The 17643-nt window shown below is 40.4% G+C and overlaps 1 protein-coding gene across 6 annotated transcripts in view; it reads right to left on the minus strand.

The window, feature by feature from the left end:
• Window positions 1-10340: 10340 nt before the first annotated feature.
• The window catches only part of STOX1 (storkhead box 1), a 33412-nt gene continuing 26109 nt past the window's right edge, over window positions 10341-17643 (minus strand). For 3 of the 6 annotated variants that reach the window (XM_030568115.1, XM_030568118.1, XM_030568119.1), the window contains 2 exons: window positions 13853-16214; window positions 10341-10688 (listed from right to left, as the gene is read on the minus strand). In XM_030568115.1, the coding sequence (XP_030423975.1) occupies window positions 10529-10688; window positions 13853-16214 (2522 nt within the window). In that variant the 3' untranslated portion in view covers window positions 10341-10528. Of the gene's footprint in view, window positions 10689-13496; window positions 13619-13852; window positions 16215-17643 lie in introns of all 6 variants that reach the window. The other 3 variants (XR_004001136.1, XM_030568116.1, XM_030568120.1) reach the window with 3 other exon arrangements.

Here is a 17643-nt window from a genome sequence, read left to right on the forward strand (position 1 = left end):
AATGTGGTGTTAATGTTGAGTTTATCAATTAATTCCAAAACCTCCTCTAGTGACACTTCAATCTGTGACAGTTCCTCAGATTTGTCACCTACAAAAGCCAGCTCAGGTTTGGGAATCTCCCTAACATCCTCAGTCGTGAAGACTGAAGCAAAGAATCCATTTAGTTTCTCCTCAATGACTTTATCATCTTTAAGTGCTCCTTTTGTATTTCTATCGTCCAGGGGCCCCACTGGTTGTTTAGCAGGCTTCCTGTTTCTGATGTACTTAAAAAACATTTTGTTATTACCTTTGGAGTTTTTGGCTAGCTGTTCTTCAAACTCCTCTTTGGCTTTTCTTATTATACTCTTGCACTTAAGTTGGCAGTGTTTATGCTCCTTTCTATTTGCCTCACTAGGATTTGACTCCCACTTTTTAAAGGAAGTCTTTTTTTCACTCACTGCTTCTTTTACATGGTTGTTAAGCCACGGTGGCTCTTTTTTAGTTCTTTTACTATGTTTCTTAATTTGGGGTATACATTGAAGTTGGGCCTCTATTATGGTGTCTTTAAAAAGCGCCCAAGCAGCTTGCAGGGATTTCACTTTAGTCACTGTACCTTTTAACTTTTGTTTAACTAACTCCCTCATTTTTGTATAGATCCCCCTTTTGAAATTAAATGCCACAGCGTTGGGCTGTTGAGATGTTCTTCCCACCACAGGGATGTTAAATGTTATTATATTATGGTCACTATTTGCAAGTGGTCCTGTTGCAGGCACAGAGGGTGCCCAAGGCAAGCAACAGTGGTTCGTGCCCGGAGTGCTTAGCGCCAATAAACACACTAGGGTGGAGAAGCAAGCAAAGTTTATTTGAGATCTCAAAGCGGTGCTGGGAGACTTAGCATGCCTCAGATCCAGCACCCCTACACAAGCGGCTTCCTCCTTTTTTATCGCAGTTGCTTTCTGAGAACTATTTCTTGCTGACTAGTTGATCTCTCACTCTCCCATCCTTTCCCATCCATCTGCAGTATCTTTTCTCACTCAGTCTGTCTTCCCCCTTCCTCCCCGCCCTCCGCTGCTGAGACATGTATACTGTATCTAAAAGCGACCTTGAAACTTGCTTCAATTTAGCTCCAGTGTGTTACAGCAGGGAACTGGCTGTTACAATCAGAAAACTAACTGCTGACATTACATTTTACAGCTCTTAACATATTAGGTTACACAAAGTGTTTAACATGGAGGAACATTGGTTCATTGAGGCCTACAACAGGAGGGCTTCATTGACACTTGTGGTCTACCACCCTCCCGAGTTACCTAGGGTTATGCCTAGTGACACCAAGTCCTGCTATAGTTACCTCTTGGACTAGCTGCAGCGTTCCACTCAGGTTTAAATCTAGAGTTGCCTCTCCCCTTGTGAGTTCCCGTACCAGCTGCTCCATGAAGCAGTCATTTAAAGTATCGAGAAATTTTATCTCTGCATTTCGTCCTGAAGTGAAATGTTCCCAGTCAATATGAGGATAATTGAAATCCCCCACTATTATTGGGTTCTTAATTTTGATAGTCTCTCTAATTTCCCTTAGCATTTTATCATCACTATTACTGTCCTGGTCAGGTGATCGATAATAGATCCCTAATGTTATATTTTTATTAGAGCATGACATTTCTATCCATAGAGATTCTAGGGAACATGTGGATTCGCTTAAGATTTTTACTTCATTTGAATCTACATTTTCTTTCACATATAGTGCCACTCCTCCCCCTGCATGACCTGTTCTGTCCTTCCGATATATTTTGTACCCCGGAATGATTGTGTCCCATTGATTGCTCTCAGTCCACCAGGTTTCTGTGATGCCTATTATATCAATATCCTTGTTTATCACAAGGCACTCTAGTTCACCCATCTTATTATTTAGACTTCTAGCATTTGTGTATAAGCACTTTAAAAACTTGTCCCTGTTTATTTGTCTGCCCTTTTCTGATGTGCCAGATTCTTTTTTATGTGACTGTTTATCATCTGATCTGGCCCTTACATTATCCTGTTCCGTCCTCTGCTCCTGACTGTAACCTGGAGATTCTCTATCATCAGACTTTCCCCTAAGAGAAGTCTGTGTCCGATCCACATACTGCTCTGCAGCAGTTGGCTTTCCCCCATCTCCTAGTTTAAAAACTGCTCTACAACCTTTTTAATGTTTAGTGCCAGCAGTCTGGTTCCACTTTGGTTTAGGTGGAGCCCATCTCTCCTGTATAGGCTCCCCCCATCCCAAAATATTTCCCAGTTCCTAATGAATGTAAACCCCTCCTCTCTACACCATCGTCTCATCCACACATTGAGACTCTGAAGCTTTGCCTGCCTACCTGGCCCTGCACGTGGAACTGGGAGCATTTCTGAGAATGCCACCATAGAGGTCCTGGATTTCAGTCTCTTCCCTAGCAGCCTACATTTGGCTTCCAGGACATCTCTCCTACCCTTCCCTATGTCATTGGTCCCTACATGTACAACGACCACTGGCTTCTCCCCAGCACTACACATAAGTCCGTCTAGATGCCTCAAGAGATCTGCAACCTTCGCACCAGTCAGACAAGTCACCATACAGTTCTCCCGGTCATCACAAACCCAGCTATCTACGTTTCTAATGATTGAATCTACCATTAGTAACACCTACCTTTTCCTAGCAACTAGAGTTCCCTCCCCCAGAGAAGTAACCTTAGTGCAAGAGGCAATCCCAGCACCATCTGGAAGGAGGGGCCCAACTATGGGAAGGTTTCCCTCTGCTCCCATTGACTGCTCTGCTTCCCTGGGCCTTTCTTCCTCCTCAATAGCACAGGAGCTGTCAGACCAGAGGTGGGACAATTCTACAGTATTCCAGAAAGCCTCATCAACATACCTCTCTGTCTCTCTTAGCTCCTCCAGTTCCGCCTCCCTGCCCTCCAAAGTCCGTACGTGGTCTCTGAGGGCCAGGAGCTCCCTACACCGACTGCACACATACGCCACCCACCCACAGGGCAAGTAATCATACATGCTACACTCAGCGAAATAAACTGGATAGCCCCCACTCTGCAGCTGGGCTTCTGCCTGCATTGTCTCCTAGTTAATGAAAGGGTGGTTTAAAGAAAGAGGTTTTGAATGTAGTTTGGTTTATAGGTTTTAAGGGGACTAAAGGGACACAGATAGAACCGGCAATGGATCCCTGCACCCTTCCCACTCTCCTGCCAAACTCTCTGTTAGCAGCCCCTGGTCACAAAGCTCTCTTGTCGCTTGTGCGCGGCTTTATAAAACCCTGGCCTGAGTGAATGCCCCGCCCACTGATTAAGGCTCAGCCAATTACCAGAGGCTTCTAGCTTTCAAACCCTCCTTTGAAGCTCACAGCCTCCAACTGCCAGCCACAGCACACGGTCCTTCAAACAAACAACCAGACTGACAAACACAAGCTCAGCACATAGCAAGTTACCCCCCCAAACACAAACAAACACACACTACAGACAGTCACTTATCCCACAGATGTTGTATTTGCTGCTCCTCCACCTGGAGAACTTCCTTGCGAAACTCCCTGTTAGCAGCCCCTGTTCGCATTGTAAACCCGGCACTGGTGCTGGGATGCGTGAGCCCCCCCTCATTTGAAGTCCTTTCCATCATTTACAGGCTTTATAGTTCTGTTTAATGGCTTTCAGCACCGATGCCTTGGGCCCCGCTGCAGTCAGAGCAGTGCGTTCAGTGTTGGGCTGCCACCTGGCTGGGCTTTCCCAGGATGGGCCTGTTTGAGATAGCTGTCCTGGACTAGCTGTAAGGGTCCCCAGGGCAGCTGGCCGGCCGTCTGTCCCAGGAGACAGGATTTATTTAAGCATAACCTTTTCTGATAACCTCCCCTTCCTTCCCATATTACTTCTTTATTAGAGAAGCCATCTGACCACAATAAGTGAGAGTCTAATCACTAGGATGTAACAGCCATGAAAATAGACAAAATGTTCACCACTAGAGGTCATCATTACTGCTCCATGCATGCAATCTGAACAGCTTTAGCTTAAATAATCAGTTTTAATTTTGTTTTATACTTGTTTTCAGTTATTTTCCTAAATAAAGTTGAGTGTCATTGGTTGGTGATCCCTAAAAGATGTCAAGGCTGAATCTGGTTCCTTATTGGTGGTATCTGCTCCTTAAGGGGTCAAACTATTTAAAAATACATCAGTGTGTGTTGTCTGAGAAGTTTGAGAAGAATGACAGCATCTCAGTTCTCTTCCAAGTATTTCAGAGCCTTGTAAACAAACACAATCTCAGATCCTTATAGCGAGTTAGGCAAGCTGATTTTACAATATTACATATTTGTCTGTGGACATGTAGCTAAAGTAAAAGTTTCACTGATGTCAAGAAGTTGTAAGGGTGCATGGTGCGGCCTGCCCTCTGTCCAGGTACTCACCCCATGCAGGCAGCTGTCCAGTTTGATGAGTTCAGGCTCATCTGTGTTGTCCTATTTTTTTGTACCTTAGAGGTGGTAGCCCTACTCAGGGGTTAGGGATCAGTGCCATGTAACAGGCATCTCAACCCTTTATATCCCAGCCAACCTCCATGTTAAGTGAGTAGGACAAGAAAGCAGAAAGCAGGCCTATGCCTCTCCAACCAGGCTGGGCTTGCTTTGTATGGTCAAGTTTCAGCATACTCGCATGGGACAGAAAAAAATTATATAGTAGTATAAAGGTCCCCTACCTATCCTCTAGAAACAGCATTGTGTCCCAAGTGATTAAAAACCCAGTGTTCACTCTGTCACTAGTGCGTGTAGTTTTTTCCAGTTTCATCCCTACCTAAACAGTTCATAATAGGAGCTAGTACAGACCTCTCATTTAAATACTTGTGGACATGTAGCTAAAGTAAGTTCCCACTGATGTCAAGAAGTTTTTCTTGTATGCTTGTACACAATTGCAAAATGGGAAAACAATGCATGAATGTAGTAAAATGATTAACAGACTCAGCAAGATTTTTCAGTACAGCACATTTAAACAGACAGTGCAGGGACTTAATAAGAGAGGTAAGACAACCTGTATGGAAACAACAGATATCCATCACTGAAGACATTCTTGGATTTGACCAGAAAATGGTGACTGAGAATAAACAAAGAGCAATTTGCAGAAATCAACTTTTATTAAACTGATTCCACCACACACATCTGGAAAAAGATGATTTAGAGAATGTAAATTCTCCTCCAAACATTTATTAACAGTACTGAACTGTGTGATGTCCTGTTCGAGTATGTCCCAATATTACTGTACTATTATGGAGTGGCATTATGCTACAAGCAATAAAATGGCCATTAACCAGGGACAATAATACCACTGTTGAAAACTTGTTCAGAATTGTGAAATATGACATATTCCATTGTAGAGCTTCAGAGTTTGTGGAAATTATTAAGTTGACAATTAAAGCTAAACTATAGGGCAACTGCAATAGGTATCTTGCATGTCAGTAACAAGAAACAGGAGTCTAAGAATATAGTAGCTGACAAGGTTGCTGATTTAGATATTCCAGAGTCTCCCACTCAAGGTAAGATTTGGAATAAAAATCCACATTCAACACCCAAGAAACAAAGCAAATATTTTTAGGCGCCTCAACAGCAGCTCCAGAAACCCAAACCATACTTTCTTCATCTTACTTCCATTGAGTGACAAGCAAAAGAAAGTCACTAATAACAAATGTATTTCTATTTCTAACACAATTAAAATTTGATAGACAATTTTAGAACAGAAAAATGGCTAAGAACAAACAAGCATTCTTACAGGCTTCCTAATTTCTAGCTGTCCATGCAATTTGTGAAAACATTACAGATGGATTTTAAAATATTGAATATTGCTGTGTTGATTTTTACATACCTTATGCATGTTTACCAACTGAAATAGACAATATAGAAGAAAAGGTACAATATCAGTTAGCACTTCCAAAACTGCATGTCACAGTTCCTTCAGAATAGTCGAATGGTGGCAGATGCATTTTGTCACAAACAGCCAGATAAAACCAAGTTCTTTATTCAAGCAACATTTACACTATGGAAGTGGGATAGGGGCATGCCATGTGGCAGTACATAACTCAAGAATAAAGCTTCAGTTGAAGAGTAGCATATCCCAGCACCAAAGGGGGTAGGGATGTAACATGGCAACATGCTGTTCAAGTACGAAGCTTCAGGTCAGGGAGTGGCATGTCCCAGCTCCTTCAAAAGAGTGTAACTGTTATAGGGACTTATCACTTGAGGTGACTTGAGACACATTTTGTCATGTACAGTCTGACAAAACCCAGCTCCTTATTCAATCACTATTCACAAAATGGAAGTGGGATGGGATTGTGACATGACCGCACACTCTGTGGGAATGAAACTTTGGGGCAGTAGGTGGCATGTCCCAGCTCCTTCAGAATAGTCCCACAGTCATGGGGACGTGTCATTCCAGGGGACATGAAGCACATTTTGTCATGTATAGCCAGTCAAAACCCAGCTCCTTGATTAATTAATTAATTTAAATTTTAATAATTAATTTGATGAAATTTCTAAACAATTAATCTTACGTTGATGTATTTTAAAATAATTTTGGCCTTTGAATAAGGATCAGGGAACCACGAATAAAAACCTGGTGCTGAGAATAAAGATCTGGGAATAAGGAAACAACTTCAGCTGTGCAAAAACATGTTGATTTGCAACTAAATATAGCCTTTTCACCAAGTTTGGTGCATTTGCTAATGAGGATTTATTTAAATTATATATCTTAACATACACTTATTCAGATTCTTAATTTTTCTGACATAATATAGAATGTAAAATGGTGAATGATGTATTTCTTATTTAGTAGATTAAATTTTACTTCTGATTTGTGTCAGGCTCCATTTGGATGAAAACGAATTCAATTAAAAAGTTTAAAAAAACATTTTGAAATTGTATTTTTATTAGTTAAATGTGTCGGACACAACAGTGGGGGTGGGTGGGGAGGAGTATTAAAATGTTTTGCATTTAAAACTGATTAAACAAAGGAAGTTGTTAGTATACTGAACTGATTGTTTCTTGTCACCAAATCCAAGTTTTTAATAACTAGTCTCTCTCATCCTCTCACCTCGCTTTTATACACAGTGGAAGAACAAACAAACTTTCTTGCTTTTACAACTCTGAATCCATTTCTCAACTTTGAATAAAACTAGTAATTGAACTGACCTAGTTGAATAAACCTGGAGAAGAGGCTACTGCTGTCAAAAACTGGTTTAGTACTTTAGACTATGGTTCTAGGTGCTTAGACAGTGACTTCCATCAGATCAGTGGTCTGACTTCTTTTAAAACTTTGGCAGCAAATATGTACTGCCTGAATTTTTTTTTATATAAATTCAGACTATATTAATAAATTGTAGTAAGTTAAGCCTTAATATAGGTTGTCAGTTTCAAATTTAATTTTAATAGGTTTATTTTACATAAATCTGTATTTAATTTAAATTTAAAAATCCAATTTTTTAAAAAGTAATTGATTTTTAGCCACTTTAGAATTAGGAGATTAAGTCACCACCATTCTGCACTTAGAGTGGAAAAGGTCCTCTTTCAGAGAGTCTCATTTAACATTCAGTAAGGTGTGGCCTAAGTGAAACTTTTTAGTTAGTAGCACTAATATAGTCTATATTCTCCCGTGCATCCTATATCAGTAAAAGATTGTCTTTACAGTAACTCCTCATTTAAAGTTGTCCCACTTAACGCTGTTTCAGTGTTACATCCCAGCTCAATTAGGGAACATGCTTGTTTAAAGTTGTGCAATGTTCCCTTATTATGTGATTTGGCTGCCTGCTTGTAAGATTTGATGGAAGAGCAGCGACTTTACAAGGGAGCATTGCACATGCTCCGCTTCTCCGTCTCCTTCCCCTCCCTCCCTGCGCTTTCCCCACCACGAAACAGCTGTTTGGTGACACTTAGGACTTTCTGGGAGGGAGAGGGAGGAGAGGAGACGCAGGGCTTCCCTGCTCTTGCCCCTTCACGAAGTGCTTGGAGAGAGAGGGAGGAGCAGGGAAGCCCTGCATCTCTGCTCCTCCCCCTTCCTCCTAGAAAGTCCTAAGCACTGCCAAACAGCTGGGGGGAAGGGATGTGGTTGCTCTGGAGAGGCGGTGGAGTGGGGGTGGGAAGAGGCGGGCCTGGAGTGGAGCAGGGACAGAAAGAGGCAGACCTGGAGCATTTCCAGCAAAATCCAAGCCTGTTCTCCAGGGAAGCTGCTGCCGCTGCAAAGGTGCTTCCTAGCGTCTTTGCCTGCAGCAGGCTGTGCCTGTGTGGGATAAGCCAGGGGCACTTCCCAACCATAGTACTGTACAGTACTATACAGTATAATACCTGTTGTCAGTAACTACCTGTGTGGTGCTCTGCTCTTGTTCGATGATAACAAGTAGCTGTGTGCGTATTCCCTCTGTGTGCTGCCCCAGCTCTGTGCAGATAGCTGACACAGCCGAGAGAACCTCCAAAGACCACAGACTCTAGTGAGGTACAAAGGAACCTGATCCAGGTTTATTGTCAAATGAAGCACAGTAATAGTTTCCAGTAGATTCTACAAGTCATACTACGAATTTGTGCCCCCTGGCAATGGACCGGTTCAGTCAGTGGCAGAGGCAGTGGAAAGTCCCTAGGCCAGACAAAGATGTGCACTCTGGGACCTACTTTATACAGTTACAGGCCAGATTACTCATCCCTATTGACGTATTGAGGTACAGCCCCTTGACTTATTGGGGGCTATCTCCCTCTTTGATCATGTTGTTTCAAACAAATCTATCCATCGTGTTGTCCTTTTGATTCTGTCTTTAATATGCACCTGCCTGTTCCTCATTATCTCTGTGGAGTGTTCTGATGCTATCTTGGCACAAGCTCCTCTTATTAGCACTTATGTGTGGATGCATCTGCTTCTAGCAACCCTCTTCTTGCCAGCTTCTGTGAGTGGGGCCTACCTCTGGCTCACAGCCCAGCTTTGCTTAGCAATGCCTGGAAGTACTTTGGTTCAGACTTCAGGCCGGGCCTCTGACACAAGAGGTTATGTTTCAGGGCCTCATCTTACTACAATGCCTTTTGTCTGCCTCCCAAAAATTTCCTTGGAACCTAACTCCCCCGCATTTACATTAAATCTTATGGGACAATTGGATTCGTTAACACTGTTTCCCTTAAAGTTGCATTTTTCAGGAACATAACTACAACATTAAGCGAGGAGTTACTGTACTTGTATTTAGAAACGCTAACTCCTGTGCGCCTTATACAAGTAGGTCCACTGGCTTTAGTAAGCCGAGTATTACTAGTGTTAGTTCTCATCTAGCGATAGCAAGTTTTCGGTCTCAAGTGGCTTTTTCAGGGTGAGGCAGGACATTAAGTCTTTTTTCCTACTTATTTATTTTGTGTATGCTGGTATCTAGTGGGTTCTGTTGCCCCAGTGGTGCACACAGGAAGTACCTTTAGGAAGTGCAACTTGTATCAATTTATTGTAGTTGTACGGTTCCTATTGGAGCTCCACCTACAATCATGTCAGGCTAGTAATTTGACCTGAATGAAGTACAGTCTTAGTCCATAGTTTTGCTTTACATATTTTTATTACAGACATGGTCACATAGCTATAACAAAAGTAACTCTATTATTAAAATGTTAATTAAAAGTCAAGAATCTAAACTGAAATGTTCAAACTAGGGCTGTTGATTAATTGCAGTTAACTCGTGATTAATTCAAAAAAATTAATCACGATTAATCACACTGTTAAACAATAGAATACCAATTGAAATTTATTAAATATTTTTGGATGTTTTTCAAATATATTGATTTATATTACAACACACAAAGTGTGCAGTGCTCACTTTATATAATTTTTATTACAGATATTTGCATTGTAAAAATGATCATCAGCATGGATGCATGTACTCTGGAATGGTGGCTGACGCACGAAGGGGCATGCGAATGTTTAGCGTATCTGGCATGTAAATACCTTGGAATGCTGGCTACAAAAGTGCACTGCCAATGCCTGTTCTCACTTTCAGGTGACACTGTAAACAAGAAACAGGCAGCATTATCTCCCTTAAATGTAAACAAACTTGTTTGTCTTAGCGATTGACTGAACAAGAAGTAGGACTGAGTGGATTTATAGGCTCTAAAGTTTTACACTGTTTTGGAGTGCAGTTATGAAACAAACAAAAATCTACATTTGTAAGTTACGCTTTCACAAGAGATTGCACTACAGTACTTGTATGAGGTGAATTGAAAAATACTATTTATTTTGTTTTTTTACAGTGCAAATATTTGTAATAAAAATAAAGTGAGCACAGCACACTTTGTATTCTGTGTTGTAACTGAAATCAATATATTTGAAAATGTAGAAAACATCCAAAAATATTTAAATAAATGGTATTCTGTTACTAACACCACGATCGTGCAATTAATCATGATTTTTGTAATCATTTGACAGCCCTAGTTCAAACAAGTTGAAAGTATAGACATGGATTTAGATGCATCTTTACATATCTGATTGTTTAAAAAATTTACATTAATGCTATTATACAAAAGAAAGAATTCACAAAGCTCTGTAAGAGAAAAAACTTAAACATTCATGACTGGAGTTAACTGCAGCAATGTATTTTCTGTAAGCATCCTTCCACTCCTTGCACTGTTATTTATGCCTTCAAAGTTCTGCAGGAAACTTCGTCTTCTTTTCAACCTATCCAAAATGGCTGAATTATTAGATGTAAGACTTTGTGTTCTAAAAATAAAACAGTTTATTTAGTTTTTAGTGCCATATAGTGGATACACTGATAACCCAGATACATCTAAGAATTAAAACTATCAAAACTCAGCAAATAAGTCACAAATGTGCCAAAAGAACACAGGCCCAAATGCTATAGTCTCTACTCAGGCAAAACACATGCTGGTTTCATTAGGAATTTTGCATAAATAAGAACTGTAGGATTTGGTCCTTAGTGTGTAATAGCTTTTCAAAATGATAGTGGATATGCAGGGGAGGGGGGTGGAATTTTTCTCAAAAATGTAAACTAGTGTTTTGCCACTTTATTAGTTTCTGCCAATTTCAAACTTCCAAAAATTTCAAATTTTTGTGAAAATTTGGACACCTGTTTTTTTTTATTTTTGTTTTTGCAGGCAAGCATGTGAAACTCAAGCTTGCTTTCTGATTAGGTGAATTTGCGAAAAAATATGAAAATTGATGGTAGTCTCTTAAAGCTTACAGATGCCTCTGTTATGGAGTGTGGAGGGAGTCAAGGCCCTGCACCCCTGGTTTCCTGCGATTCACCATGACTCTCAGCCAGCCAGTAAAACAGAAGGTTTATTTAGAGGACAGGAACACACTCCAAGACAGGCCTTGCCAGTACAGACAACAGGACCCCCTTAGTTAGGTCCATCTGGGAGCTCAGGGAGGCCAGAGCCACATTGGGAGACCAGAGCCTTATCTGGGCTCCCCTCCATTCTCCCAGCCAGCTCCAAACAAACTCCCTCCAGCTGTCTCACTCATAGACTCATAGGTCAGAAGGGACCAATATGATCATCTAGTCTGACCTCCTGCACAAAGCAGGCCACAGAACCCTACCCATCCACTTTTATACAACCCCTAATCCTGGACTGAGTTATCGAAATCCTCAAAACTGGTTTGAAGACCTCAAACTGCAGAGAATCCACCAGCAAGCGACCCATGCCCCACGCTGCAGAGGAAGGCGAAAAACCTCCAGGGCCCCTGCCAATCCGCCCTGGAGGAAAATTCCTTCCCGACCCCAAATATGGCAATCAGCTAAACCCTGAGCATGTGGGCAAGACTCACCAGCCAGTACCCAAAAAGGAATTCTCTGCAGTAACTCAGTTCCCATCCCAACCAACCTCTCCCCGCAGACCATTGAGCAGACTTATCTGATGATAATCCAAGATCAGTTGCCCAAATTAAACTATCCTATCATAACATCCCCTCCATATACTTATCCAGCTTAGTCTTGAAGCCAGATAAGTCTTTTGCCCCCACTACTTCCCTCGGAAGGCTGTTCCAAAACTTCACTCCCCTAATGGTTAGAAACCTTCGTCTAATTTCAAGTCTAAACTTCCTAATATCCAGTTTGTACCCATTCGTCCTCGTGCCTACATTAGAACTAAACTTAAATAATTCCTCTCCCTCCCTAACGTTAACCCCCCTGATATATTTATAAAGAGCAAGCATATCCCCCCGCAGCCTTCTTTTGGCCAGGCTAAACAAGCCAAGCTCTTTGAGTCTCCTTTCATAAGGCAGGTTTTCCATTCCTCGGATCATCCTAGTAACCCGTCTCTGGACCTGTTCCAGTTTGAATTCATCCTTCTTGAACATGGGACACCAGAACTGCACACAATATTCCAGATGGGGTCTCACCAGCGCCTTATATAACGGTACTAACACCTCCTTATCCTTGCTGGAAATACCTCACCTAATGCATCCTAAAATCGCATTTGCTTTTTTAACAGCCGTATCACATTGGCGGCTCATAGTCATCCTGCTATCGACCAATACCCCAAGGTCCTTCTCCTCCTCCGTCGCTTCCAGCTGATGCATCCCCAACGTATATCTAAAATTCTTATTAATCCCTAAGTGCATGACCTTGCACTTTTCACTATTGTATTTCATCCTATTACTATTACTCCAGTTTACAAGGTGGTCCAGATCTGCCTGAATAGTATCCCTGTCCTTCTCCATGTTAGCAATACCCCCCAACTTTTTGTCATCCGCAAACTTTATTAGCACATTCCCGTGCCAAGGTCAGTAATAAAAAGGTTAAATAAGATCGGTCCCAAAACCGATCCTTGAGGGACTCCACTGGTAACCTCCTTCCAGCCTGACAGTTCACCCTTCTATACGACCCGCTGGAGTCTCCCCTTTAACCAGTTCCTTATCCACCTTACAACTTTCATATTCATCCCCATCTTTTCCAATTTAACTAACAGTTCCCCATGCGGAACCGTGTCAAACGCCTTACTGAAATCGAGATAAATTAGATCTACCGCATTTCCTTTGTCTAAGTAATCCGTCACCTTCTCAAAGAAGGAGATCAGATTGGTTTGGCACGATCTACCTTTAGTAAATCCATGTTGCAATTTGTCCCAATTACCATTGACCTCTATGTCCTTGACTACTTTCTCCTTCCCCAGCCTTCAGTTTCCTGGGCAGAGGTGTCACATGGCCTCCAACCCCCCTCCTGGGTTCTCATGTTACGTGCTCAAGTATCCCCCTCAAGGAAAGTCTCCCATTCCCAATGCAGACAGTCCCAGCAAAACTTGCCTGCAACCTTCCCAGGCCAACACTCCCCACTCAGCATTCAAAGAACACATTAAGAACATTCCCAGTTCATCACAGCCTCGATAAAGGAACAAGCACAGGGCCGAGAGCCCAGAATATGTAAAATCTATTTGCAACTCCGAATGGCCTGAATAATATTTTGCACATTTAATTAGACCTCAAAACACCTATTTTAAGTAAGTACCTATTATCCCTAGTTTTCAGATAGAGTAACTGTAGCACACAGAGGTTAAGAGACATACATACCATCATATAGCAAGGTCAATGTCAAAACCCAAGCCTCCAGATTACCAGGCCCATGCTTTAACCACTAAGCCACAGTGTCTCCTACCAAAGTGCTTAACCTCTCTGTGTCTTGGTTCCCCCATCTGTAAACAGAATTAGATATTTTTCTGCCTCAGAGAAACATAATTGTTACATATTATATTTATTAAGCGTATGAAAGTTTTATACCAGAGAAGCACAATCTTGTTGGAGGTATTTCTGTAGTGCATTTTAGCAATGGAGCTCTTCATGACAATACAATTTTATCTATTCCAGCAATTCTTCCTAAATCTGATTAATTATTATTATTATTAAAAAACATAACTGACGTGTGTTACCTTGGAGAATCAATTCCGCTGTCTCCTGTAATGCTCTGGTTTTCTGTTACTTCTACATTATTTAATTCTTTTTGGACATTTGGCCCTGAAATTGTAGTATGTGTACTACTAAAAAGCTGCTGCTTTTTTCCATTTTTTTTTCTCATTTCCATGGTCTGCAGTCCCAGTGTCCAGCAAGCTAATTTCTCTCTCATTTCATTGGGAGTGTTTGGCAAAGTTTCAACATCTAAATCACCCTTGTTTGTTTTGCAGAAATCAAGTATATTGACACCATGTTCAGCAAGGTCAACTTCCTCTTCATGATGAGTGTAAGCAAACTGAGATAGCTGCTCATAGAAACAATCTTCTCTTGCAAGATGCATTTTCTGGTACTCTTGTGAGCTATCCATTGACCCACTATGACTATGACTATGACTTTCATTTTCTTCATGCCCACAAGAATCTAACTGATTTACATCAGTATTGCACTCAGCTGGATGAATACTAAGACCCCAGTTTCTGAGAGAGAGTTCAGTTCCTATTTGTTGTATTCCCTTACTCCATTCTCCTGTTTCTGAAATGGTGTGGCTGAGTTGCTGCTCATACGATTTAGGGTAATCATCCCCCTCAAGATATAATGAGCTGCAAGCATCATCATCATCATCTACTTTTTGATACAAAGTCTGATCATCAGTAAATCCTTTTTTTTCTGGGTTAACAGACTCAGGCCAGTTAGTAGTATTGTTAAACATTAGTTCGTTCTTTTTGTCAATACTTAGTCTTTGAGTTGCGCCATTTTCAGACTGTTTAAACTGGTTAGCGTCAGCAGGATCATTAGAAAGACTGAAATTCTGAAACTGATTTGATGTTTGATCTAGTAGCTCATATATTATGGCAGGTTTGTCACACTGATGGGTATCTTTTGAACTCAGTGGATACTTTATTTCTTCCTTAAACTCAAACATATCTTCAGCGTAAGAGAAACGAGGTTTTGGAACATCTCCAATAACTTTGTTTGCCCCTCTATAGACATAGTCAGAAAGGCTACTCTCTCTGGAATAATGACATATATCATCTATTTGTACAGTACTGCATTGTGGATAATTAGAGCATTCACTGAAATGGCCTTTAACAATTCTTCCTGCCAACCTATCAGCATGGGATGATTTGTTTTGCTTGGCTTTGTCACTGCATTTTTCAGCATTTGATTGTATGGCTTCATGGTCAAAGGTTCCTGAGGAATCCAAAGACCTTGACCTTTGAAAATTCCATTCTTGCTTTTGAATCCTGGACTTAAATTGACTGTTTTTCTGACCTTTATGCCCTTTTGTAGAAAGTCTCTCTCTACATGGTAGACCTTGAAAAGGATTTTTAATTTGCTTTTTATATATAAAATGGGATTTAACACCTGTTGCACCCTCATATAGCTGTTCATGAGCTATGACTTCATTTGTAACATGTGATACACGCTCTGCAAATTTTTCCTGTTTGTCATTTTCTGACATTACCTCATTAACTTGAGATTTTCTCTGGGTTTTTCTTATTTGCTTTTCTTTGTTGGATTGAACTTTCCTGTGATGCTTTGCCATTTTACTTTGCTTTTTAAGAACACACCCTTTTGAAAGATGCTTTTGCTTAATTGTCAACATTTCGGTTGAGGTGCCTTTACTAATATATTTTTTCTGTTCCTCAAATTTCTTCATTAGTACTGTGTGTTTAACTAAGTTATCTACTGTTAGCACAGGGTTAATACGCTTGATGATTTCATGTTCAATGTCACGTGGAATGTTATCTAAATGATCTTCATCCCTGACTGGCCATTCTTCAGGAGGAAATTGGGCAGAAAAAGAAGAATACTTTTTTTTAGGTTTTTCTTTTTTAGATGTGCTACGCCAGAAAAGGCTAAGCCCAAACTTCTTACATTTTTCTTTTTCTTTCATTGAAGTTAAGGACTTGGTTATGTCACATGACTGAGTCTCAACTGATTTAGAGAGAGGCTCATTCTGAACTGAGGGTTTCAACTCACCAGAGCCTTTTTGACCAATTCCATTAGGTTCATGGTTAATTAATTGCTCATGTCTTTGTTCACTGAATATAGCCTGAGCAGGGAAACAATGACAGGATCTGCAATGAGACACCAGAGGAACATTTTCTTTTGTTAGATCTGCAGAGCTCTCCATGCTTACAAAATAAGAGGTGGACGGCAGTAAAGGGCAATTATCCTCTAAGAGGAACTTCTTATTGTTTTTCATGACATTATCTGCGATAAAGTAGGTGTGAGGGGTCACTATGAAGTAGCCTTCTCCAGTGTGATATATCTTCCTTTCTCTAATTAGAGTTCCAAGCACACTATATAGAATTTCTTGTGAGGGAGTTGCTATACCTATAGTAAAGACACAGTATATAAATATTTCAATCAGAAATAAGTTAATATATAAAATCATGAAAAGTTAGATGTGAACAGTAATTTACTGAAATATAACAAATTTGGAAGTGACTAAGACATACAAGAAGCATACTGATTAAGTATGAAGGTTTTACAAAATAGTCTAAGACGACTCACATATTAAGAATTTGAGTAGTATAAAAATCAATCTTAATAAAAACTCCTACAGTTTCTATCACTTGATGCCATTCTTAACCGGATGGTTAAAGACACATCACAGTGTTCAGCTTTAAGAGCCAGAATAAAAAACAAAACAAAATACACGGTCAGTTGTCAAACAGCAAAAAAATACCCTAAACAAAACCCTATAGCAGCATACAGGACAGAGATGTCAAGACTGTGAGCTAAACTTCACAGATGCAGAATTATGAACAGAACTCATTACCTGGTGCTTAGTAAATTGAGTTTATGCTTAGAACTAGCAGAAATCCTCTTGTGGTGGGCATGAGATTCATCAGTATGTTCAGATGCTCAGACTCTTTAGAGTTTGCATGCATGCCTGTTTATTGTGTGTATCTTGTAAACTAATACGTAGCCTTACTTCAACAGGCAGCTTTGCATGTACACAGACTAATGTATTATCGTATCAGATCTCTCATGCAATGTACTGTATTTTTCTAATAAAACAAGTTATTTTTTTATATATTTGAATGACACAAAAGTAAGGTGAAAATCAGAAAAAATCAATAATACTCTTTGTAAAACCTGGGAATTTTTTTTGGTAAAAACTGGTTTAAATTGAAAATGAAGGGGCTTATTTATAGGCCATCCAGTAAAGGACAGCAATTATCAATTCTCTCCAATAGAGGGCAGTGAAAAAGATACACTAGCAAGTCTTTTGAATTCACCACTAACAGATGCAAGCGGCAGACAACAGGTCATCTTCATCAACCCCAACTCCTGAGTAATGAGATAAGCCAACTTTTGAAAAGGAGGAAGGAAAGGGGCCAGCCACATCTCAGTTGAATTTGTTCCAGTATTTAGTAGGAACACATGGGCGGGCACTGATGACGTGGAACTTTTAAAGTGTTAGGAACCGCAACATTTGACCCCTCAAGCTATGCTCATAGAAATCAGTATTGTATTGGGATTCTAGATCCTACCTACAGAATTTAGGACATTTTGCTGCTGTTGTTTTTAAAGGATTAAACATTTGTATAGGTAACTGAGGATATTCTCATTACATTAAATAGGATAAAATATTTATAAGAGATAAAAACTCTGCAGTCACCCAATAATTGACAGCAATTATGAAGAGTTCCCTATGGACACCTTATTACACAATGGTACATTATAGGAACTGTTTGATCTTCCTCTGACGAATATAGTACTGGCTATTGTTGGAGATAGGATGCCCAACTAAATC

This window comes from Gopherus evgoodei, chromosome 7 (genome assembly GCF_007399415.2).
Source record: "Gopherus evgoodei ecotype Sinaloan lineage chromosome 7, rGopEvg1_v1.p, whole genome shotgun sequence".
In the NCBI taxonomy this organism is placed as follows: Eukaryota; Metazoa; Chordata; order Testudines; family Testudinidae; genus Gopherus; species Gopherus evgoodei.